This window comes from Cloeon dipterum, chromosome X, assembly GCF_949628265.1.
Source record: "Cloeon dipterum chromosome X, ieCloDipt1.1, whole genome shotgun sequence".
Taxonomy (NCBI): Eukaryota; Metazoa; Arthropoda; class Insecta; order Ephemeroptera; family Baetidae; genus Cloeon; species Cloeon dipterum.
Genome location: NC_088790.1, coordinates 6,645,089 through 6,672,478, shown reverse-complemented (window position 1 = coordinate 6,672,478; position 27,390 = coordinate 6,645,089). Strand labels below are relative to the sequence as shown.

The window sequence follows — 27,390 nt, the reverse complement described above, 5'->3', positions numbered from 1 at the left end:
ACAACCATGACATTAAATTTCGTAGATCTTCCATTTTTTACCAATTGCAAATTTAACTGGTAAACAAGCGAGCTCATTTAGCGAGCGCGGCGCGTTTATTCTCCGCGGGACGGGCAAAGCCATAAAAAACAAAACGCATCTGTCTGTCTCTCAACCATAAACATTTCATACACACACACACACACAAAGTGGGTTACTTGCAACTTTTTTGCACTAGCTCGTACATCGAGAACGTTCTGTCTGTGTGCGTATGTTGTGCACTACACTGTTCACTCGAGCGTTTTGTTGCCGCGCCTAATGCAAATAGGAAACGTGTCCTGGAGACATGTGTTTTCTGCTTCCTCGCACTCGAAAATGAGACATAAATTCCGAGTGAATTGCGTGCACACACAAACACACACACACGAGAGCAAATTTACTATTTAGCCTCTTGCTAATGACTAAACTTTGGTGCAACTCGGTGTTAATTGGATCTCGCTTTAGTTGTCCCCGCGGAATGATTAATGTTTCTTCTAGCTGGCAGGAATTGAAATGTTTCACTTATCTGCATACTTTGACGCGCAGAGTGGAGGGCGTCTCTGATATTAAATGTGCTGGGAGATAGAGAATAATTTCCATAAAAGACTCGCCAGCTAGCGTGGTGGAGAGCATAGAGCGGCGGCGATGCCATTTCCTTTTGTGCCTTGGGCTCATTACCCGGTGGCAGTGGCATTTATAGAGATGTTAGATGAAACAGTCAAACACTTCGTCCTCGCCCCTCATGCAAATAGTTTTGAGTGGAAGCGGCCTGTGATTGGCCTTAACGTTAACACTTTTATTTACTCCGACGCGCCTCTGCTTCGTTAAATTATGTGTAATCACCATCCCACAGATGTTTGCTGTTTTGTTAAATATTAATTCGTTATTCTCTGTCGACGCCGACTAATTTTCACAATGCGCCTTTCAGCAGGCGGAAGGGATAAAATTCAAAATGTTTGATATGCTTTGCGAGATAAGAATTGAAATCGTACAACGTGAGAATCATAAAACGCGCAAATGGCTTTTAATTTCATTCACGTGACTTTTCGTGTAATTATTTTTTATATATATCGGAGCATGTGTCGTGTGCACTCAAGCATTTTTGTACGCGTGTGTGTTTGCCCGGCTATCCGCATAGCACACAAAGTTCGTGGGTGCGTGTGAGGTAGCCATAAACTGGACGGTAAGCTGATATCAGACAGAGATATTTGGCCAGGCGCAAAATATACACTCATTTGTTTCTATAACAGTTGCCAGGACATATGGTATGCTACCCTCACATCGCTATTTCGCATAAAATTTTTATATTGGAAATATTTCTGATTGGACCTGGATCACAAACTATAGCAATGAACCGGCATTGCTTAAAACCTCATTGGTTCCCTTTTTCCGGTTAGTTTCTGCATCACAGTTGCGCCCCCAATTCATTGTAAAATTGTGAAAGCCTCGAATAGCTTATATTTTTGCTGGTAATTATTTTAATTAATTTTTTGAAGCGTATTTTGAATTGGCTATCCTAGCTTTTGAATGCAATAGTGCCACATGGTTAGTTGGTATTGTTTTTTAATTCCTTATTTCGGCAAAAAAATCTAATTGGCCAGAATGACAAAAATTAATCTACATAAAAATGTTTAAAAATATTGAAAGTCAATATTTAGCCTTTATTTTACTGGTGTATAGCAAAGCTGCTTAAGTTTACTTATTTTAATACTACCTTTAGATGTTTTTTATACAATTTCTTTAAAGAATAGCCACAAGCAGTTATAATATATTTTTATTTCGAAGTTTATGGCCTCCAAAATTATTTGTTTAGAGTTATAATAATATTGACGGTGACAGGGAGGTTTACCAGAAGCTCCTGTGATCCGCCGAGACACCACGGTGTCGTGCTGATAATAACTCGAGCGGAGACCCCAATCGTAAACTCGCTTACACATCACGCACATGTCGCATAAACTACTGCCAAACTAATTTGCATCAGCCGCTAAATGATTTCGTCAGGGCCAAAGCGTGCATACACAGCTCTTAGCGTGTCAAAAAGTTGACAATAAGAGACCTGTAAAACCCACAGATTACTCTTATTCATTATTTCACACACCATGTCTAACGTGTTGAAAAATGTTTCAGATTTGGGGTGAAAATTCATCATGTGAGCTAATGTTCTACATCTACCCTGTAGATCCGAATTTGTTTGATTATAAGCAACAAATTCGGTTCTAGAGAGGTTTGTGTGGGGCATACAAATCGCATTCAGCGCTCATATGAATTGATGAATACTTCACCGCCGGAAGCAGCCACGGGACACTGGACGAAACACGCAGGAAGTTCAATGGCCACTCATCATCGTCTGCTCGTGAAAGCCGCAAAATTGCGTGGAAAAGTATATAAATATGATTCCAAATGTCCATTGTAATCTTGAAGTAGAGACGTTATTTTGGTAATAGAATTAATAATGATTTTAATGAAAGTAAATCAATATTGTTTGAAGGAAAAAGCGACAACTCTTTTAGAAAAGCTGTATGGTTAATTTTAATGACACCAGATCGACCGTTGTTTTTTTACTCAATATTCTTTAGTGAACTCTCTATAGTCCTTCAAAGTGGTGAGTTACTTAATTAATTTGTAATGGGAGTGACAATAAATGCCGTTTGCCAGGAAGATTAAATATTAAAAAATGGACTTCCTTGAAAGCTTTTCATTTGTATATTATTTGACTTATGCATTTGTGTATTTGACTTAGATGAAAAATAAACAAGAATAATTTCAAAATGTATATTAGGAAAGAAACTGCAAGTTTTTGTTTTACACATAACAACCAAACTGAATTAATTTTATAAAATTCTTTTTAAATAGTTAATAGCTTTTATGAAACTCGCTCAAGGCGAAAATTTGAATTATGTTAAAGCTGAAACTTTTTAAGCTTCAATAGGGTATTTTGCAGTATTTATATTACTGGAAGCCTAAGTTAGAAAAGAGAGTGAGACATGCAAAGAAAATGAAATTTGAATCAGATTTTTTTTTTAATTTATTGGACAGAATCGCCGCACGACAATTCCAATTTTTGTTTCATATAACAGGCATAATTATAACAAAGGCTCCTTCCCATTTAGGCATATTAACAAGAATTGGAAGCCTAAATAGCTCTCATAGGAAAGGATAGAATTTGAGGCTTTGTTGAATTTTTGTTAGTGGATATTTCCTACCTCCACCGCAGGGAGATGATGCGAGTTGCAGCGGGCGTTTTCAACTATCAATGATACACAAAAATCACAATTCTCTGCAGCTAATATACTCTGTGGCTGTGATTTATGAATTTTGTTTTGGAGGTAATGTATTATTGATGAGGCCCACCGCCCACGGAGTATAGAAACGCAGCTGCTAAACAGTTTGAGCGACATTATTTTTTTTTTAATTTTTAGAATTCTTATTTAGCCTTCAATTCTTTGTTAAATGCCTGTGTAGGAGTAACCATTTTAAAATCAAATAGTAATTAAATTAACCCCGTTTTGATTTTTCATTTTTATTCTAATTTTCATAAATAAATAATAGTTCCAGAATTTTTAACTTATTTAGGCTTGACAAAATTTATTTTATTTTTTAGCAGGGGAGCAGGTTGAACAACCACCACTGCAGGGAATAAAATATATTTCATAATAGTGTAAACTCTAATCTTTTTATAAAACCCAATTTTACTGATAAATTTCTATTTATGCACTTACGAATAAAAATATTTAATAATGTACATAAAATGATTTTTAATTTTGAGAGGTAATACAATGGTCAAACTAGCTAAAAATTATATTGATTGAAAATTCATTTAGATTATGGGGGTGTTAGAAGTCAATGGAATAGCTTGCTGTACTTAAAATACTTAACTGCTACCTTCCGTCAACTCTCCAAACTTGTAATCCTACCCGTCTAGTACATAGATGGCAGTACCGTGCAGCTTTCGCTTTCAGTCAGCCATGCTGAGCCCGTTGGCCAATGGGAGAGCGAATTGCTGCAGCAGACATGAATCACTTGAGCGGAAAACTTTTGAATGCGCGCGTGAGTGACAGCCGAGCAGGCGGTCCTTTCATCTCGCGGCGAGGGCCCTTATTCTTTTTGCCGTAATCAAATGTAACGGTGACGTCACCCATTCGCTGCTCGTAATATAATTTATTATATTCCAGCTCGGCCAGACGAATTAGACGTTTGAAATCAGTTATGCGCCGAATATTTTTTTTGTAACTTTATGCAACAATAAATGTATAAATAAACAGTTCTGTTAGTTTTAGTTTATTTTGTAAATTATTATCATATTTGATTAAGTAGCATTAAATTTTATCAAGGAGCAATGGTGAACATCTTAATTGAATTAAGTTTATTTAAATGTTAAGCTCATTTATTTCGAGTTCAAAGAGGGCAATTAAAATGAACAGGGGAAATTACATTTTTTTCAGTAATTCACCTTTTTTAAATATGGAAATATATGTATATTTTAATTTTTTTGAATTACCTGCTGATTAAAAAATCATAATGTAAACAAAAAATTTAATTTCAGGAACAAGGCCGACTCTATATGTTCAACAATCAATGATATTGACGTTCTACTGGCCTTAGACTATAATGTGCTTCTATACAGAAGGTGGATTTCGCAAATCAAAGGTCAACCAGAATTGAATGAAATTGCAATTGGCCAATTTGCGCTTTGTGACTTGTCGCCACCCATCTTTGGTAAAAATATGTGTCGAAAGTAAAATAAATTAGCCTTTTCAGCCGCTCAAGCGCATTAATGTGGAGAGTGCTGACGATTCCTCTTTGATGTCTCAATTTGGAGGCATTGTCATTGTCCAAATTGTGATTTGTCATTGCCGCGCGGCATGCAGAGAATGAGTATCTCGCGTGAAAGAGCAGTAACGCACTATGCATGTACGCGGCGGCAGAAAAGTCCAAAAAAGAAATTCGGCCGCGTCACCCCGGCCTCAGCACAAATTGTTAGCGGGAAAAAATGACGAAAGCCCCTGCGTGCCGATTCAAACGAAAATAATTCCAATTCAGGTTCCACACCGACATTTTTCGAGCCGTAGATTAGCCGGCTATTCTCGTGTTTGAAGGGTTAAAATGAACAAGATTAATGGAGGCCGCGCCGCGACTGCCGGCACAAAGCCCCTTTGCTCTTGGCCGCGCGTCTTTCTATCGCGCGCTGTGTTTCCTGCTCATTCTGGCCGATTTCATGCTCCTCGTATTTCCCAGACCGAGGATTTGGTGTCACTGATGTGCCTACCGCGCTAATTATTAATGATCACGCGTGCACTGACGTTTTTGAAAGAAGCTCTCCGAATAGAATCGGCGTGAAACGCTCACATTTTTACGCGCGCGGCATTCAACAAGCGTTTTTGTAATTGGAGAGGAAAGATACTCTCACAAAGCGATAAGTCCAATTACTGACATCCAGTTTTTATTTTTACAACTGACAATATAAAACAAGGATGTTTAAAAGGATAATTTAATTGCTTATAGATGCCAATGGAGGCGAAAGCCTGGAAACTAATAATGTTTCCAGTGATGTTAAATGTTAAGCGATGCCGCACAGATATCATTCTTTTTTTTAATTTCCAGCTTGAACTAATAAGATTTTTTCGACTCTTAATGGTGGAATTATGAATCGATGCAACCCTGGAAATCTATTTTCAGTTACATAAGGGAAAAACAGAAGCTCAATGTTCCGTTACGGACCACAATCCATGATCGTTGAGTGTTCAACAGAGAAATAAAATTTAATATTAAAGCCTTCTCTCAAGAACACATTAATTGGGAGGATTCTACCTCGATATGTTCGGTGTTTGTGATTGAAATCATTAGCTAAATTTACTGCAAATCCCCTGCATTTAGGTCTTGAATTGGAAAACCCATTATTTCCCAAGGCAAAATTGATTTTCAAAAACGGCCAAACAAAAACTCTGAACGAAATGTTTTACGCTAAATTTATTTTTTAAGGGAGAAAAATATTCTGGGTCGAATGGGCGGATATGTAGCCTTGTCTGCATGCGCTAGTTCAATTTTCCACAAAACTTCAGACTTGCAAAAGCTCGTCTTGACATCTTCTTGTGTGCTGAAGAATTTACAGAGGACAAACCTCCACCCCATTATGTCCTTAATTTAGTCCCCTTAAAAAATTTCTTTTTAAATTGTATATGCTTACTCACCGCGATTTCAATGCTTTTAAAATTGTCAAGACATTCACAATCTTTTGCGTTTTATTAGGAATTCAAATTCTACGCAGCTTCCTCTTACGAAGATTTTCGTTTTACTTCACTAAATATTGCATTTTTTTATTAAATTTGTTATTATTTATTAAATTATTATTAAATTTTATAAAAGATAAATTTTAATCGATTTTAACGAAAATTAAAGAATAAAGTTAAATATAAAAATAATACTATTTTGCATGTTCATAAAAAGATAGCCTTGCATAAGCGCATTAATTAGTGGTCTTAGTGACATGAAATTATGAGTGTGAAAACTTATTATTCATAATGAAATTATCTGTTATAAATTTATTTAAACCAGTTAATTTTAAATTGACCAAATAAAATAAAATATGAATGTAGTGTAAATTTTCTGCATGGCATTATTTGTGGATCTGCGCACTGATGCTTAGACTCAAGCAGAGTATATAGGCAACCTGCTCAACATCAACGCTTAGATGGAGGTAGCTTTGTGAATGTCAGGGGCTTACACAATTTTTACGCAATTTTCTCGTTAAAGCATCAGCAAAGTTGGCACCACCTGTGCTTATTTTGCATTGGGGAAAGGGAATTGTCTAAATTTAGCGTTCAACTAACGTATCGACCTTCGTTCATTAACCAAGCGTCCTGTCTCCATCTCAATTTTTCTGCAGCAGCTCGTAATTACGATTCAGAATACTAATCCCCCGCCGAGTCGAGCTTCCTTCCATCAAAGCAGATCAACTCTTCAATTTTTCTCCGCTGGCGTGGATTAAAATTGCTTCAGCGTCCCAATGAGGGGTGCATTTTTCCATAAATTAGTTTACGTCTTCTGTGCATAAATAAGCGAGCTGAGGCTGCGTTCAATACACAAACTAATTGTAAAAAATACACGAAGAACAGGACGTAAGAGGTCGTACTAAGAATGAGTAAAATGCTTGGATCAAAAAGGGTTAAAAAATACACATTTGTTATTTATAAAATTAATTTTTTCAGTGGATTTTATTTCTTTTTTTCTTAATTTGTTTAAATTTTGTTTTGTTTAATTTTAAATAGAAAAACCTAGGCAACAAAGGAGTACTACCATCGAATGGCTTGAATCGGTAAACGATTGACAACAATAAAAAAATTTGGCTATGGCACAGAGTAATTATTGAAATATGAGACAACCAATACTTTTTTGTCCAGACTAACAAAATCGCTGGTTTATCAGTTAACTTTCTGGCACAATTGAGGTTCGTAAAAAATGCTATAAAATATAGCCTAATTAAAATTTCAGCCAAATCAATAAATTTGAAATAATCGCACTCATTATCATTGCATCTTTACGTAAAATCATGATTCTTCACAGCTGAGCAATCCCCCATACGTTTTACATTTAAACTAAACTCTCCCCAGCACGGCTCTTTAAACTTTCCATTAAAGCCAACAATATTAAAAAAGAGCTATGAGAAGGAAAAAGTCGGCCGTGGCAGCTCTGAATGCGGTCCAACTTGCCAGAGTTTTTGCAGTTCCGACGTTCCCTCGGCGGAGCAGAGAAGCTGTCAGGCCGGCGGCAGAGCATCAATTTGCGATTCACCCTAGTTCTTAATTTTTGGCGAGCGGCAAGAAATCGATAGAGGGCGGCTGATGAGAATGAAAAAGGGGCGCTAGCAGGGCGGACGGACGGGCGGGCGGGCAGGCAATGCTCGGCTGGCTTCACCATCGTGAAGTTTAATTATTGTGCGGCTGCAGATAAGACGGAGAAGAAGACGAGGAAGAAGAGAGTTTGTTTGGCCCGGAGGAATTTGAAAATAAAAATGGGGTGGAGGGGTCATATTCAGCACTCGCAGCGTGCGGGGCTGTCACTCAAAAACACTCTGCCGCTTAGAAATTTTTGGTGCGCGCAGCCAGAAAGGTTCCCATCGGTCCAAAAAGACCCCAGCCAAGAGCCAAGCAAGCCCGGTGATTAATGATTGTAGCCAGTCTACCAACTACGCGCGCACCTCTAAAAAATACACTCACTCGCTGTATCAAAGAAGAAGTAGTGCTCGCTAGCTCGCTCGTTCGCTTGCTTGTAGCTATGTGTATATATTTTTACAGCTCACGCCATGTGCACGGACGGAAAAGACGAAAAGAGCGCCGCCAGATTCCTCCTGCTTGTGTGCCGTGCTCATTTTTTCACTTCTTCTTCTTCTTCTGCACCTTTTTGTATTTGACTATCAATCATGCCTGGCCGAGTCGGGCGTAATAGCAATTTTAACAGAATTAACATTTTTTAATCAAACATCTTTCTCCCCCTCCTCTCCCTTGCTTTTCAGCTTCTCGTGTGCTATTATTTGTAAGGTGCTATGCGTGTTTGTATATACATATAGTTCGCTCTTTGGATTATGCCGAGATTATCAAAGGCCCATTGTTCGTCGTCTCATTTCGCCAGGCGGTCTGCGAGGTGATTTATTTTTTGCAAAAATGTTCAAAGGTGTAGCGCAAGTCTGTAACATCCAATCTCGGAAATTGCCTCCTTTGATTAACCCAATACTATATAGTGAGCTTACAACGAAACATCATTTGATAAAAAATGGGCTGTACAAACAAGAAAAGCCTGTAAGTTAATATGTACTGTAAATTAACAGTTTGCTACCGTCAACCCAACCCAGATGTTTGAACTTCATAATGTGTAAATTAAATCGAAAATTAAGTTGATTAATCAATATTAATCAATAAGCGATGTTTTTAGTTAAATACATATTTAGAATTATCAAGAGATTTGAAAATGATATAAAATAAATCATTCACTTGCGAACACTTTAATTCAAATAACAGACATAACACATGAAATTTTGAAGCGTTAATATCAGCAGTTAAGTTTTCTAGTTTGCAACCGGAAAAAATAAAATTTCGTTATCAACCCTTAAAAGCTACGAATCATTTTTTTAACCTCTGCTCAACACATCACTCGGTCAAAATCACAACACCGTCAACCAAATAACATGGGCCCCAAGCCCCAAGTGGCTGCAGAGGAGCTTGAGCCAAATGTGGCCATCCTATCGCTTAATCCCCGCACCGATGTCTCTTTTTGAAACGCCAGACATTTGAAAGGTGAGGAAACAAGTAAGCACCGAGTTGGCGCCGCTGCGCTTCGCATAGCCCGCTGAGCTATTTGAGTCACCAAACTAACCACCTTTTGCCATCTCTGACTGTGGCGACCTTCTCTGCTCCCCTCGCTGAGGTGATGGCGAATCCACGCCGACGCGGCTGACTTGTCGGTGCGGTCGCCTGGTCATGGCGCCCCTCTGGTCAGATGGCAGGCCAAAGAGTGTCATGCCACTGACATTGGGCAACCAGTAAGAGATCCCCAAAATTGTTCAAAGATCTCCCACTTCACCTTGAAGCTGCTATATAGCAATGTCTTAACAATGTAGCCAACGGGCTGGTTTTGTTAACAATCAAAAGAAAATATCATAAATCTAATCTCACAGTTATTTATAAGAAATCAATATGTTCTGTGTTGCGCTCAAAATTCCTTATTCAGGCACTCATTTCAGGTAGCAAACGTTTAAAGCTGATCCCCACCAAGTAAATAAAGAAGTTCATATTGTTTCTGATTTTATCACATTTTTTACTTCCTGCACCAAAGCGTAAGCTTGTATCAGTTGAGTGTACACTGCGTGCTCTTGCAATACGAGAATCTGAGCGACGTTTCAGGGTCGTTTTATATAGGATTACGTGCATTTAATGTCTCTCTTGCATTGCAACGACTAGTCCACTCGGATTTTGAAATAATTCAAACTCGCTTCCTTTTGGTTTGCACCTTTCCAGCATGTGTGACAGGATTTCACGGTGTATACGAATGCCTAACGTTCCAATAAGAGACCCCGAAGCAGGGGCAATTAATGGTGTGCTCTCCCGTGTTATTCGTTGGCGTTGTTATTGGGCGCATATTGCTCAATACCGACTGTGGACACAGCAAAGGCTGCCTATCTCAATCTAAACCAACCATTTGCTTCAGAGTTCTTCTCCAGATTTAAAAAATGAATTTGTCAACAGCAAAATGGAAGTATTAAAATTCAAACAGATAAACTGAATAAAACTACTCGCTATTCTGTTCTGCTGAAAACTATAAAAAAATAATTGGGAAATCGGAAATAGCCTTAATGTTTCTTTAGGGATTAAAGCGCGTAATATTTCCTGAATTGTGCATGTAATTCTAACGTTGAGCTGTTTGATTAATGTAATTATCACGACTTTCTAGTAATTCGTCATCTCATTAGCAGCAGACACGAGCTCTAGTTTTTAATTATCAGAGCTTTTAAGGACGCAGAGGAATCGCTTGGGAGTGCGACGACCACCCGCGCGCTGTCGATCTCTCTCAGCAGTCAAATCACTTGGACACATTTCAGTAGCACTCATTCCACCTCCATATTTTCATATAGGCGGCCGTTATGCTCGCGTTGTCGCGCAGAAATGGGTCTATTAGCGGCGATAATGAAGCTGTAATGTAATCCACGTAGCCAGTGACAATAATCAATCATAGCTGTGTGCGAGTCTTGTTAATTATTTATAGCTCTTGCTCCGACGTTCGCTCCGTTCGCTCGCTCGCTCTCGAACGCCGCTTGCGAGCGCTCTCGAAATAATTGGCCGAGGAGCAGCCGACTGAGCGGCAATATGCTGTGCGAGACACCATATTTCTTTTTGTCAGGGGCTGTCCAATCGGCATCATCCATCATCGGGGTGTCACTCACCCCCCACAGCCCCCGAAAGCGCGCAACTCCTCCGAGAAAGTTTACAAAATGTCACTGAGTGAGAGAGCGAGCGTACAGCGCGCAGCGAACGCGAGAGACTCGAAAATCTGCCGCGCTCATTTCTCTTCATTAGCACACTCTCATTATTTTTGATCAAAAAAGCGGCCCCGCTTTTCCAGCAGATTATTTTCGCACGGGCGCCAAAAATCCTCGACTCATCTCGCCATGTCCAGAAAGGCTCGTCCAAAGACTAAAGTGTCCATAGCATTGTTTATGGTGACGAAATTTTAAAAAAAATGTTTGATAATAGAATTATTTGCTGGTCTCTGTTCCTGAAAAGTTCATTTAAATTTTTAAAAAGAGATATTGAAAAATTAATTCCTTGGAGTTAAATCATTTCCTTCCTGGTACCAAGTCTTGTACGACCTGCAATTTTGTTGATATACTTATACAACGCGATATTTTTTGGGGCAAACGTATTGCCATATTCGTTGAACAAAGATATGAAAAGAAGCACAAAATGGTCATTTTCCATTGATCTCCTATTTGACGTTATTTAGCAGTCACCATTTTGATTGTTTGAAATGTGAAAGCTGATTTGTAACAGGCGTGTGGCTAACAACCCTGAAAGGTGGTCAGGCACCTACCACCGTCGCGCAGACGCGGCCCTCAGGCCGCTCCCCTTACCTGCCTCACTCAAATAAATGTGGTGTAAAACTAAGGTACTGGATGTAAGCACGGTCCACTCCGCCCTGCAACTGCCATGCCGGACAGGAAGAAAGAGTGCCTTGCCCGGCCTCTTGAGTTTCGCTATACAGTTGACTTAAAATCTAGGTAGATTGAAATATGAAAAATTGAATTATCACGAACAATTTGTAAGAGAAATAAATACACTATACCAGGAAATTTTATAAATTTATTAATTTCAGTTGCTAAATATAATTGTTAATTTGAATTAGCAGTTTATAAATGTTTCTATACAGATGAGCGCATAACTTGGAATTAGTGCTTGTGTGAGGTCGGAAAAATGGGAGCAACTTTATATGAATTTGCTCTTTCCGTTCTGAGGAAAAGTCAAGCACTCCGCACTATGTGCTACATACACGCTGTCAAGATTGTGCCCCTTCTCTACATTCCTTGTTTGCCCAACGTATACCTTTTTCACGGTTTCACTGCATTCCTGCACCTTTTTCGATTTTCCAAACAAAAATTTTAAACCCCGAGGAAAATCTTCGTTACATTGGACATAAACCAATATTTATTAAAAAATGTGGTGGTGATTGGACATTATTTACTGATGACCGCAGAGGGTTAACATAGAATTTCTGTTATAATCATCCTTAGGAACACATTTTTGTTGAAATATGTATGCTCGCGGCTGGAAGGAAAAACCTCCCCTGCCACTGCCCAAATGTATGCAGCACGCACTACACAATCCACGTAGGCAAGCAGCAGCTATCAACGATATTAAATCGATACTTTCGCCGGAAAAAGACTTTTTATAACGTGTGCTCCGCCTGTATATGTATATAAGGTACATATGTACTGTGTATTTGGGTTCGCGGCATGACTTGCGGATATTTTACTACTGAGAATAACACGGAGCAGGAATAACAGCTGCTCTACTACCAGCACTTTTCTCATCCTCAATGGACGTGGCTCACAATGCGTTTTTACATGCGGCGGCTCATCCGCCCTGAGCTGCTATCCCCGCAGACCTCAGCGCACTGCTCTTTGGTGAAAAAGTGAACAACGGTCGACCAACTCATCATTCACCAAATAAAACAAAAGTCGACTTTTGCTCTCATGAGGAAATTGAAAGTTGAATCAGAGAAAAGGGCTGGATTTTTTAGTTCAAATCTTTGATAAAACACCACCAATCCAAGGGGGTTCCTAAAAATGTATTCTGATAATTTAGACAATGAACAAACAGGTGGTGAAATTATAATAAAAAACATCATTTCGATCAAATTTACCCCATTTTCTTTTCTCAAAATTCAATAATAAATATGGCTCCTCTTTAATTTAAACGCCTTATACAGAAAATTCTAGAAGTGAAGAATTGATATAAATTTTAGCGTGAATTTATGGTAGCACAGATTGATTTCTATATATAATTTTTATACTTTTTAACCCTGTCCGAGGATATTTGTAGTAACAGGTTTAAAAAAGGATGCAATTCTCCACGGTATTTTACAGAAGTGTTTTTTTTCGCTCGGACAAAGGCTAAACCTAGTTGGACCGTGCCCTTAGCCAGTGCAGAGGGAACTGATCCAAAAAATGTGTTTTCTTTCAAAAGGAAAAGGGCTTAACACTTAAATATGGCAAATTTTGTTAACGGTGCAGCAAATATGATCAAGCATATTTCTTGACATATTTCCTGCTCAGAGGAATATACATGAATTCTAATGCTCCGACAAATGCAGGTCAATAGCAAACCCTTAGAGGATATTTCTCGAAACATTTTCTACCTATAGCGACTGATCAACACGTGAAATCCAGGTAAGCAAAATGCATCGCTGCTATATAGTTCCCCAAGGGTCAAAACGCCAAAATCTGGATCTGGATTATTTTCAATAACATTTGAAGAATGTGTGAGACATGATTTGGCATACAACACGAGAAAAACAGAAAATACACAACTTGTGAGATATGTGCGTTTCATGACAAATTGGATTTTTGTGCCCTTCACTATTCCTTTGGATATAGCCGCACATCTGCCGCATCACTGGAAATACGAGAAACCCAATAATGAGTGTGGGAGTTTGAGAAGATGTTTTACCCCCTGTAGCTGGGCATCGCATGTTTAAACTAAAAACTTTGATCCTCTCTTAGAACCCTTCTGTGCGGTATGCGCCAAAGGGTCAATTACGAACTGTGGATCTTTATGAAAACGATGAAAAACATTTTGCATTGTTATCTCAACCCCTTTGATCCTCTTGTTTGCGGAAAATAAAAACTATTTATCTCTGTGAATCCGTGTCTAAATGAAAACTGATGAATTCTTTCCAAGAATTTTTACGAGAAAAGAGTTATTGAACCATAATCTCTCGCCCCCTTTTTTACGTTTGTATTGATGTATTTTGGATTTATGTACTGGGTATATGCGGTAATTTAAAACGTTAGACTATATAGTATCTGAGTAGAAATGGAGAGAGGAAAAATTACGAATTTTGATCAATCTTCCCTTATTGACCCACCCTGCGAGATTGCCGCTGTATATACGGTTGAAATTTCGCTCATATTCATTTCCAACTATCGCAAAACTCAACTCCGCGTATAGAAGAGCCATTTCGCAATTGATCTGTAATTATGAAATTCCCTGCTTGTCTATTTTTGCCAATTTTTTCCAAAACGTTTTTAGTTTACATGACCCAAATCAGTCTGATTGTTCCGGTCACTTTAAGTGTGCTTATAGGGTGTTCCACTTTTAAATATTTAACTTGCTTCCCTTTCCAACAAAACTGGTTTAAGTAAAAGCAGGGAACGCCACTTGACGCGCGAGTAAATTGAAAACATACTATACGCACATAATCCAGTTAAAGGATGATGTATCACTCTCCAGGCGATTCCAGCGCTCGTGAAAGAGTCGCGGGAGTGTATATGTTTGTTTGCACAATTTGATAATATTTTGACTGCTTACGCTCGCACGTGTCAAGTGAAATTAGCTCGCGCGGAAGGATTAAGCGCGCAAAAGGGAATTTGGTGCGCGGCCACCTCGGGGCCGAATGGCAGCAGCACAGAAACATTTTCAACACTCGGAGGTACTCCATCAAACTCGCTGTCAAATAAATGAGAATAAATAAGCTCAACGCAGTGCTTTTAAATAAACAGCACGACATTCTTTTCCAACAGTTTATGATTCAAAGCGTGATAAATAGCAGGCGCTGAACATGCACGCTGCTGGTCGGCACACTGCGCGCGCGATTTGCTGCTTAACTTACACCTGCTTCTATAATAATTTGCGTCGTTAAATTTAATAAGCATGCCGGTGACTTTTTCGCTAACAGGTTCTAAATTGTGAGACAATTTACCAACATAGTAATGGATTTATAATTGGGAATGGATAATGCCAGTTGATTAAACAGTTTCATATATACAGACACCAAAAATAGCACGAAAGTCATGAAACACAAAGAGCAAGATATAGTTTTTGCTCCACAAACAATGTATATATATTCTATACTCAAACTTAGTTTGAATTTGTTGGACAAAAATTTTGTTTTAAATGTATTTCCAAAGAGTTAAATATTGGAAATTTGGTTTTTTCCACAATTTCAAGGAAAGGTTTATTTCTGAATTTTTCAAACTTTGAAAATATCTTAATAATTCATGTTTTAAATTGCTCTTCTTAGTAAATCAAATATTAAGCAGCAGAATAGGGCTTGCCTTCAAAGCCCCAAAAGATATTAAAAAATTTAACAAATCCTGGCAGGTTTTAAATTTACAAAGTTTTCACTTGAACTAAATTAAATTGCTTGAAATGCTTGGTTTTGCAAATTTTCACGCTGTTATTTTATTACCTAAATATTTCAAAATGTTCACATTCAAATAAAAGACATTTTGAAGTTCTGAAAATTAGACAAATTGCAATATTTATTTCCTTTATCGATCAATCCTCGATACCTCCTATATTCGCCTTGCTTCGGGGAGAGGTTACGTTCCAGAATGAGCTATACGTGTGTGTAGCTTTTCACTTTTATAAATTACGACAACAAAAGCAGTATCCAGCTGATTTTGCGGCGCGTGTTCTGAATATATTTCCCAAATGTGTTCAGCAGGAAATTATCAGGAAAGCAGCACGCCCCCCGGTGTGCTTTGTATATCATATTCATTATTTTTTTCTAGCAATAAGGCTCACGTGAGCACAAAGCAACAAAGGCTCGTGAGCGCACGCTCTATAACAGCGAGGTTTATTTTTGTGTGTTACTGCACAGAAAGTTTCAAATCATTATACCGTTGATCCCTTTACTACGATTCTGTCGACAATTTAAGTTTGGCTTATAATTTAATTTTCTTTATTGATGAAAAATAATGTGGGTAACTTGAAGACGTTCAATATAAAGCCTAATCAACACATTCTAAAATGCAAATAAGGCAATATTTTTCTCGTCAAAATTTAAATCTCTCGATCAAAGATGATATTCTCATCCGCAGATCACAGTTTTTCGAGCTAATAAATTGATAATCATTGGAAAACATTTTAAAGCCAATGCTTGATTACAAAGTGAAAATTATACCACATAGCTTTCTTCAGTTGAATGTTCCTTGAGTCGCACAGATATTCTCGTCGTTTTTGTCACTCGTTGCCATTTCGCCTGCAAAAAGAAAAGCGGCGACAGAGTGAAAAGTCTGTCACAGACACACATAGTGCTCCCATGCAACCCCTATATGTGCTCGTGCTTGTGCGGCGAGTGTAGCAAAGGAAGAGAAATGACAAATGATGTTTCGTTTCGCTGCACGGCGAGAGAGACGCGTGAAAGGCAGCTCGAGAATAAATATATATATGAAGAAGCAGCTAGCTCACCAGCACATATAGAGCTGAGAGAGAAAGAGAGAAACAAAAGAATGAAAGCGAGCTCAAGAGGGTTAGTGGACCCTTTACAAGTCAGCTCCCTCAGGAATTGAGAGATGATATAGACCGAAAATGCTGCTCCAGCGAGAAACAAGCCCGCTGTTGAGGAAAGCATTTATTCTCCTGACAAATTCCGCGCTTTTTGACTTCGTTTTTTGCTAAAAAAACTGAAGTTTCTAACAAAGATATCTCCTCATTAAAGGGGAAAGGAAATAACAAACCTTATGATTCTGAAAAAATTTTATTATAAAAAATGCAAAATAATTCTCTCTATATGCTTGGCAATCCACATCTGAACTATGCTGGTTGGTAGTTAGAATCACGGCCAGAAAATGTTTAACCGGAAAGAATGTGTTTTTACAAATAACATTATTTCCTGTCTATGCGGTCGTACAAAAAAAATAGTCTCCTTAAGGGATGCACATCCAGATATCACAAAGAAAGTGACCGCTTCTCTCGACCCTTTCATCATACCAAGAAAATGAATTTCTTTTAGCTACCAAAGCTTTGTTTTTTTACATCCATGCTGGTCGCCAAGGATAATTTATCATTGCACAAGTATGAGTTGCTTGTATTGTTGATTTCCGATCGATTTAATTACCTATTTTATTCCACTATTTATTGCGAAAATTTATTTTATACTTTCTGAAATAGCATTGATATACTTTATAAATTTCACTGCGATTTATTTTTCATTATTATAATCATAGTTGGTATTAATGGTAAAGGTTTCGCAATACATCTGGATATAGCAGAGATTATGTATGATTCGACAATATGTCTCAGAAATCCTGTGGCCCGGCCATAATCATTGCATTGGGGGTAACAATAAAGATTTTTAGATCCTATACATAATCCTTAATATCCTTAATTATTGTTAGGTCAGGAGAGAAAAAGAAGCTGATGCTTGCGACACCCTTTGGGGCAAGGATAAATATAATGGTCTGGCTGGCTGGCCGCAAACGATAAATAGAGAAAAATTATCTCTCAACCCTGAATCTCAGGCATGGTCGAGTAGTGGTTAATAGCGACTCAGTGGCCGGTTCCTGAAAAAGGAATCACTGGTTTTTTAATCAGCGCGAGCGCAGAGCCGCAATCGTAAAATTTTCCTATTCTCTCAATTCCATCGTCTATTGTGTATTTTTAAACAATTTAGCTGATTTGGAAAGCAATTTCGCTGATCTGAGCACAACTAAGAGAGGTGATTTTCTTTCTCATTTCGAGTTGATGTCGGAATCCCCCATGGATTACAGTCAGTCGCACCCTCAACAGGGTGTGTGAATCCGAGGGCAAGATGGCGACGGTCCGCCTTGGTCTGCGTGGCGGTTGTTTGTTGCGCGAATAATGATGGATGATCCGGATCCAAGGGTTCCACCACCAATATCACCCCACACGGTCAAAAACTCGTTACAAAATCGAGAGGGAGGACGCCCCGAAAAATAATAACAAAAAGAAAATGCAGGGACCGAAGTTTGCCTCAATTTGCGACGGCCTCGTTATTGCTTTTGTTGGGAAACACTTTGGCGCATCAAATGATTTTTTAACAACCCTCCAACGCGAGTAGAACGGAACAAGCGCGATGGGAATCGTTAATTGTGTGTCCTTCTCTGCGCGCGCGGAGAACCAACGATTTTCTGAAAAGATTGCGGCTGCCGTGGCAGATGCCCGCGAAAATCTTTTCAAAGTGTATACGCCAGCGGTTTCACAAATTACACACATGTTGTTTAATAAGCGTTTATTTTTCCTATCCGCTGAGGGAATTTAAAGGGACTCAAGGATGATATATTAACTTTTCTCTTTTTAGAAGGGGTAGGAATTGCAAAAAATATATTAATGTAACAATGGAAAGCGGACATTGTATTTCCTCGTTGCAAAAGCAGTCAATTTATTTCTCTTAACTGGTTTCAGCTTAATTATGATGTATTTTAAGTTATTTTGGAGCTTTTACTTTTTTAAGGTCCGTGCATTTTGAGAATCAGGAGATATCATTTCTTAATATTGCAAAAAATTCATTTGCATTGTCTTTGAAATTACGTTGCTTTAAAATTAAAATTTATTTTTTGTTTATATATATATATATATATATATATATATATATATATATTATTAAATATTTTGTCTTGACTTTTATTTTTAGATCATGCTGAATTTTATTTCGTATCAAGGAGTGGGTCTTTTCGCTGCAACTGTTTTTTTTAGAAATTTGATCGAAGCATACCCCGTTTTCAAATATATCATTAAAATTAGGATGAATAATCTTTTAACATGTAGAGTATATTAGATTTTTCTATATCCTAAAACACATTTTAACTGTTATTTTTTATAACCAAATCTTAATTAATTAAATTAAGCAACATTTTGGAAGAAATTTAGTTCATAATCCTTTGCACGGTTTGAACTGAATTGAACAATAAAATCATGGATCAAATGTCTTAAGGGTTCAAAATTGTTATTGTTTTACTTCCTTTTGCATGCAGTTTATATTTCCAGCTAAGGAGTTGGTTCCAGAGATGGAGAAGAGAAACTGTGTTTGATATAAATTGTATCGATCTGAGCGAAATAATTCAAAAGGAAGGAGGGTCGGACTGTCACTTGGTGACAAGCAGGGATGAAAGCTGCAGAGCAGCAGGGGCTGCTGATGTCTCGCAAGAAGGACCATAGCCAAGACGTTGGCGGGGTGATTGATTGTCTTGCCACTCACAACACACTGCGATGAGATTCCTTTTACATCCTCCATCCAGAGATATACACGCATTTACCATCTCTCTGCCGCCTCTATCTTTTCTTTTTCCCCGAGAAGAGAGAGAGAGAGAGAGAGAGAGAGAGAGAGAGAGAGAGAGAGAGAGAGAGAGAGAGAGAGAGAGAGAGAGAGAGAGAGAGAGAGAGAGAGAGAGAGAGAGAGAGAGAGAGAGAGAGAGAGAGAAAATCGAGGAGCTATTCTCTCTCTTGGCGCGCTTGCTATGCGCCGGCACATCCGAAATTCGCCAAATTGTTTTCCAATTGAATTTTTCGTCGCCCAACCAACAGCCGCAGCTGCCGCTCACTTTTTAATGTATGCACCCCTACTGCTCCTTGGACGCATTATCGCGTCTCTGGGACATCATTTGGCGGAGTTTGATTAAACTGTGCGACATGCGCCGCCGCTTAATTGATTTCTTCTCTACACGCTCCAACGAAAACGCAGTGTATATACAAAGTGCTGCACGATCCCAACGAATGAGAGGAGAAGAAAATGTCTTCTATACATAGATGAAGAATTTTAAATTGTATTGATACTAATATACAAAAATTCATAATTTGCAATTAAATTTTTTCTCAATGCCCCCGATTCAACAATGACTCAGTGTATAAGCTTATTAATGATGCGATGCAGAACTTTTTCTATTGATTAATTGTTAAAATCACAGTAAAAATGTAATGTTTGAACATAATATTTTGGAAAAAGATGCGATAAATGGAAAATCAACTTTAAATATTAAGAACAAGGATTTTAACTTTTATTTATCTAAATTTACAGATCTTTAAATTACATGAGAGCTACTATATTTCTTTAATTTTAAACTTTACACGCTTATTTACATTAAAAGTGAAGAGAAAAGCACAGCACTGCAATTAGCTTCGAAAATGTATTTTTTTATGCTTCAATGAAATATCCTTTTATTTAACTCTGAATTATTTAAAATCTAAACATCATTGCGCTGTGATAAAAACATTTAATTTTTAGTGTCTCAATCTGGAACGTTTCCAGCTTTTGTTCAATTATGTTTTGATCATTCTATATTATACACGCATTTGCACATTAAAAATTCAATTTGCCACGCACGCCGGAATCACCGGCGGGCATGGCGGCGTTGAACAAATCTGGGCATTATTCAAATGAAGACGTGAAACAAGGTGCAAAGCTCATCTCTTCCACATTAAGCCAAATGAACTGCGCTCCCCCCGCAGGATAAAGAGAGTAAGGAGTTTATAAAGGGCGCCGTAAATCACTCTCTCGGCGGCGCGTCTCGAGGTGTGTGCGCTCGCTTTTGCTCTCATACATGAATGTATCACCGCGACTGCAGCCTGCAGACACACGAATAAATGTGTCACCCTGGGAGAGATCCCAGCCCATTTGTTTTACAGCCCATGGGATGTCGCATCAAAAACGACTTAATCCGAGCCGAGCCACGCACAATGGGGTAACAAAGCACGCAGATAGCTTGAATAGAAACCACTAAAAGTTGGGTAAAGCAGGGGTTTGTTTTGTCACCTTTCCGTTACTGACCCACTTTAGGTTATTAAAAACTGGGGTTTGTCAATCAAATTCTTCGACTAATTATTTAAATACCTTCTGGCGCAGAAATGATGGACCAAATCCCAAAACTTGTAAAATTAATTTTTACTTTTTTATTATTATTATTATTGTGTGACGTGTGGATTAAATTTTCATGTTTCCCAAATAATGGCCTCAAGATAAAGTGTGTAATTATTTGTGCATGGAGTGATGTATATTTTTAGGAATCTTTTGCAAGTTTCTATCCAACTTATTCAAGCATATTTGTAAATTAGTTATAATTAAGATGTTAAATAGGAAAATAAAATCTCCTGTTAATAGAATGAGAAAAACTTGAAAGAGCTTGCATGGGAAATGCCTGATCGAAGGAAGCGTTGTGGACCAAAAGAATCCGAATAAAGAAGGATATAATTAAACAAAATAATTTTGAAGGTAACCAAAAATTATTTCCTGCTATTATAAACGTCATCTTCCCAATCTAAAATCTCAATTAGAAATCTCAGAAGAAAAATACTCAAATTTAAATTCTTAAAATTAATGAAATTAAAAGTTAATTAAGACTGCGACTGTATAATCAGGTCCAATTTTTTAACGAAATCTGAGCACTTCTGTTAAACTGGATTTAATTTTCGCTTTGTTCATTGAGGGTCGTTTAGAGACAATAAATAGGAAAAAGCTAATTCACTTTTAACGCTGTCAACCACACCACTAATTGTTTTAAAGAAATATTATTTCCTTATTAGGAAATTTTAACCCGCATCTTTATCAGCTTATTGGAAGTTTTCAGTCGGGAAGGTGTTGAAAAATTTTAAAGCAATTATTCGCACTTGAGTAACCGTGCATTATTACGGAACCTGTTGGGCACCTGAGATAAGCACCGCCCCAATCGTGGTGTGGACCAATAAGCGGCGGGGGGCCGCCATGGCTCGGCGCCGCCCTCCCCTCGGAGCACGCGGTGCTGCTGCTGGCCCGAGCAAGAGACTCAAGTCGCAGTCTTTGGCAGTAAGGGAACGCTGCCGTTGGTGCAGCAGGATGCAAGTGCGATGAATTCGGTCTACCTGAACTCGTACCCGCCGGCGGCGGCGGATCCGAAGTTTCCGCCGCCGGAGGCCGACTACGGCCAGGGCCCGTTCATGTCTGCGACGCCCGACTACTTCCACCAAAATAGTTACGCCGAACATTACGTGGCTCCGGTGCCGGCGGGCGCCGCGCCGCCGGCACCGTACCAACAGTATCACCACCACCACCAGTCCCCGTACTACCCGATCCACGCGGCGCCGCAGCAGCACCTCTACCACGTGCCCCCGGCCGCCCCCGCGCCGCCTCACATGCCCCCGACGGTGCTCAGCGGCGGCGGCGGCGGCGACGCGAGCCCGCATGTCGTGCAGCACGCGTCGCCGGCCGAAAGCCCCAGCACCACGGCCGACCAGCACTCGATGCTCGATTACCCCGGCGACGATTCGTCCGGTGAATTGGAAGATGATGACGAAGAGTCTGGTGACGATGGCGGCGACCGTGTTATCTACCCTTGGATGAAGAAAATCCATGTAGCAGGAGTCGGTAAGCCGCGAAGTGAGCACATTTTTTAGCTCTCATTGGGGTGCTGGAGTTAAAGTTAATGACTAATGGCAAAAGTATTTAAAAAAATACTCGCCGGGAATTCCAACCGAAAACATATAGAGCCGCACAATTAGAAAATTAGTATTATTGCTGTTCATTTAGGAGCTTGTAAACGCTTTTTCTAAAATTATGCATATCTCTAATTAATAGGCTTTTAAAGTGTTTATATTTTTTCTGGAACATGCCTTCATAATTGCCATAATTAATGCCTGAAACTAAAATTAAGAACTACACCTTTCAACTGATTTTAATATTTCAATAATTCTAACGAGATAGTAAAAATTACCCTAAATTTTATTATATAGGACCCAATAAAATTTACAACTAAATTTCAAACATATTAGTAATAATTATCAGCCATTTAAAGGGTTAAAATTAATTTTTTACTGTGCCAAATGTTAAAATTTTGAGAATACCTTGAAACAAATCTTCCAAGCAATATTAATCGGTTCGTGCTAAACACATTCAATGGACGAAAAAAATCAATAATCTAGTGTACTGGGTGCCAATTTAAAAATTTGTCACGCATCGGAAGTTGTCGAGGTCAGTGATCAATTTTAAGCTCGTCCTCTCCCATCATGGTGACAGCGTCAATTTTATTTTAATCAGTGCCCGTCATCCAGTGCAACAATCAGGGAAATATTTCCAATAACCTGCATTCCTTTTGGAGTCGCCAACAGCGTAATGTAGTAGTTGCACGACCCTTATTGTTAACTCATAATGCGTTAAAGAATGGGAAGTAAAAAGAACCATTTGACCGTGGGAAAAGCAAGAGCCGAACGAATTCAAGAAATGTTAAGGGTTTTGGAGAAATATTGACTTTTGTAGACCCTGCCAACACCCATGTTAAAATATACTTATACAGCAGTTTTTGCTGTCCAGCTGCGAACAAAGTGACCGCAGCCCGCTCCTCGAGAAAAAAGTTTCTTGAGAGGTCTTTGTGATCTAGAACAATAATTGTTATCTTAATGTGTGTAGGGATAATTCAAAACTGAACGTTCTCAAGAAAAAAACACTATCTTTCACCCTTTGATAAATACATCCTTTGCAAACAAAAAAGTAAATCTTTCCCACGGGAAAAAACTCAAGAAGAAATCTTCACATTGAGAGACGAAAAGTTTAAAATTTAAGGCATGCAAAATTTATCTAAAAATGGAAGGTATGCCGGATGGAAATGAAAATTTATTACCGTCTCGCGGCAGGTGTTAATGGCGGCGAGGAGAGGCTCGCTCTCTGCCAGTCAGCTCTTAGCGATTGCCCCTTTATTATCCTCTAACACTTTCAATTAGGAAAAAATCAATTGATGCAAAATTATTCAATTTTTGCTCTTGATGTTTGATAGATTAATTAAGGAGAAAATTTTTTCATGTAAATCAGGGAAAAGAATTTTACGAACGTGTGGAATAAATAAACAATTCCCAGATATTATAAGAATTTTATTTTAAATTGAACATTAAATATTTCCAAATTAAATAAATTATTAAATCAAAGAAACAGGGAATCTTTTTATGCGATTATTGTCTTGATCAATTGTTTTTATACTTTCACGTTAAGAAGTTCGAAATTAAATAAATTAATTGCAATATTTAAACTAAGATTTATATCAAAATTGAAACACAATAACAACTAATTTTTAAAACAACACATATAATGATGTGCCAGCTGAACTTATAACACCTTCTAATCAATAAAAAGCATTATTTTTATAATCGTAAATCAAGTAATTAATTTGATGTTTCTAAAATAACACTTGAAGATCATTTCACCATTCCTTTTTTTTCAGAAAAAGTAAAAAATATTAATTTTGTATAAAATTGAAATGAAGGTTCTTTGAACACTCATGCACAGTGTCACACTTATTGAAGGGGATTCCTGTATGACGTGCTGTCACTGCCGTAGACGCATTCCTCGCCCTTATCTGTCTCAAGCGGAATGAATAATCTAATAATAAGGCGCTTCTTGTATAAGCCTTTAAAAAGCATTTCGGCCTGACAAGCGGCATTCTAAAGAAAAAACTGTCGGCGAATGCGAGATGGAAGCAATTCTGATAACGCTTTATTGCATCCATTTTTAATTAGAAGATTTCTCATCAATCATGATGTGGCTAATTATTATTTTTAACGTTCAAAATATTTTTAAGAATTTAAAAATTGAAGCTTATACTAGAATATCACCCACAACAGAAGTTATTTTGTTTAAAATGTTACACACAAGATTGAAAAAAGAATTTTTCCCAATCTGTTGGAATGTGCAGCCAGTATTTATTTGTAACCATAATAGGCTGTAAAGGTCCATAATAAATTAAAATTAAATACAATTGAAGTGATTTAATTACTTTAAAAATATTTCTGTACAATTCTTATATGATTGCCTAATTTTGGCCATTGTGTTTCAGCAGTGGGCCAGTTCCAACCTGGCATGGAGCCGAAGCGGCAGAGGACAGCTTACACGCGACACCAAATCCTTGAGTTAGAAAAAGAGTTCCACTTCAATCGCTACCTGACGCGGCGGCGGCGCATCGAAATTGCGCACTCTTTGAACTTGTCTGAGCGGCAGATAAAAATCTGGTTTCAAAACCGGCGGATGAAGTGGAAGAAGGACAACAAACTTCCCAACACAAAGAACGTGCGTCGGAAAAACGCGAACGGGCAGCCATCACCGCCCAAGTCGAGGGCGAAACGTGGCCGCAGCAACAACAACGTCGACGGCAGCAGCAACCTGAACGACCCGCTGTCGCAACTCGGCGCCATGAACCCCGGCGACCGGCAACCGCAGCTGCACTTGTCCTCGGCCACGATTGACCACCAGGTAACCCCCCTGACGCCCCAGTCGTGCCACCTCCAACCGCCCCCGCTCAAGCAAGACTTCAACCTGACGCCCTTGTGAGTGCAGTGTCATCTGTCGGACTGGACGCTATGTGGCCACGTAGGTACGCAGACAATTATTAGTGCGCGGGTCCAGGTGTGTTTTTCTCTCTTATTTGCGTCTGACTGTCCGCGGCAGCTGCTGAAAATGTTTAAAAGCCACCATTGGGTTTCAGCCGTTTCTGCTCTGTTTTTGGAACCGGTCCTGCTAAATACCAACAGGAAATTTTAATTTGACAATCGGAAAACCAAAATCAGTCGACAAAATTTATCTGAATATTTTTTGCGCTAGTTAATTTCAGAAATGCTGGATTGATTTTGGTTATCATCTTGAGTCAAACTTAATTTTTGTCTATATAGCACGAATCGTTACCAAATCAAAGTGGAGACCGAAATTTTAAATTTAATTTATTTTCCTTTGCGGTTAGCCATTTAACGCTGTAGGGGATAATTTTTTCCCTTGGGGTGCAATAAGCCAATTCGGTTTGTTCTTTTTTATTTTTTTTATAAATTTAATATGAGTCAGCTATTATTGCCCCTCATGGTACGTTTGCGCAACGAATGTATTATCGGGTCGCATTTTAAACAGCAACAACAAACGAATTGCGCACCTTACTATTTAAGACCAAGATTCGAAAATTGATTTTAAACTATCCGCGATTTGTCTCTGGAGAAGAGGCGTACTCCAAACTTGAGTTTATTTATTTTTATTTGTTTTTTTCAGGATGTTATTCTTGCGCCAGGATGCAGGGTTTGAAGCCTCTCTCTTAAAAATATATATCACTCTCTAGCCGCAAGAGCATTTTGATTCTAACCACAGAGAAAGTATTCGCAATAGTCAAGTAAGTCATAGAATGTTTCGAAAAGATGCTTTTTAATGGAATACAAATTCCTTTCATTTCGCTCCACTGCTTGTAAAAGATCATAAAATAATTAAGTATCTTATTGTGAATTGCGGTTAAAATATATAGTTTGATTTACAAGTAATTACTGTTTGTTTATTTTATATTTTTAGCAATTTTAAATTTTACGCAAATAAAGGAACCTATGAAACTCCTTTTCAAATCTATTCACATTTATTCACAATGCGTAAATAACAGTAACTCAAACAGAAATTTAAAGCAAATTGAAAATGTATTCTTCAATAATTCAAAAAATGCGGCAAAATCTTCTAATTTTAGTTATTGAAAGCTAAAGCCAACTTGACACACATTTAAATCGCTGAAATGCCTGGAATCCGCGCGTATGTGTGTATAGTACGGTCGTGCGTCCTTGAGCCATTATGTGGCGAGTGAGGTCATGTGCCCCGGCTGAAAACAGTCCATTTAGGGCGACAATGGGGCGAACACGTAGCGGGTATGTCTGATTAATGTGCAGACATTAGTCTCTGGCCAAGAGATAATGGCCGCCGTTCTATCATTCCGCGCGCCACCGTCGCCGAGGTGGTTTTGCAGCAACAATCAAAACAACATTCCCTTGAAATTTGTAAAGCCAGACCCACCGCCAAGAAATGCCACCCCTGACCTGAAAAATGCTGATCCCTTATCCAGCAGCGAGGAAATGCGTTTGCCACCTTGAACAAAAACAAATGATTTTTCACCTCCGGTCCCTCAAATACGAAGTTTGATAAATTCGATCCATTATTTACACCCTAACGAGATTGAATTTTTCTCACGTGCCGGCTTGTTTCGTTGTCTTGGGTACCGTTTTTATATGCACGATTTCCCATTGTTTCCTTTTTTCGGTGTGCACTCAGTCGCGCTATGCTCATCCGAAAATCACACGCGTTGAACTCTTTGACAAAAAGCATCGTTCTGCCAGCGGAGGAAATCATGCGAAAAACAAGATTGAGACAACTTAATTTTCACGCTTGTTTGGTTTTGATTGATTTACCGCGTTTTTTGCCGCAAAGTCCAACTCTATCTTCTCCAGGAGCAATGAATTCAGTTATTTACAAAGATTGGTCCAGGAAACGCTTGCTCGCACGCGCGCGCGCGCCTCGTTCTTACGAAAACAAGCGCATGTAACAGCTAATTATACGTGAGAGCTTTTTACAATGGGATGACACAATCAAGCGCCAACGCGCCGGGATGAAAGCCGCAGCAGC

General features: G+C 38.6%; 1 protein-coding gene across 2 annotated transcripts; it reads left to right on the top strand.

Annotated features, from left to right (window-relative positions):
* Positions 1-21,828: 21,828 nt before the first annotated feature.
* Positions 21,829-25,461, top strand: LOC135946478 (homeobox protein Hox-C4-like). Of its 2 annotated transcripts, none has more exons than XM_065494701.1 (2): positions 21,829-22,371; positions 24,815-25,461. In XM_065494701.1, the coding sequence occupies exons 1-2, from the start codon at positions 21,843-21,845 to the stop codon at positions 25,303-25,305; spliced, it is 1,020 nt and encodes a 339-aa protein (XP_065350773.1). In that variant the 5' UTR covers positions 21,829-21,842; the 3' UTR covers positions 25,306-25,461. The 2 variants fall into 2 exon arrangements, with proteins under 2 accessions (XP_065350773.1, XP_065350774.1); XM_065494702.1 differs by having other exon boundaries at positions 21,829-22,359; positions 24,815-25,460.
* Positions 25,462-27,390: the final 1,929 nt, after the last annotated feature.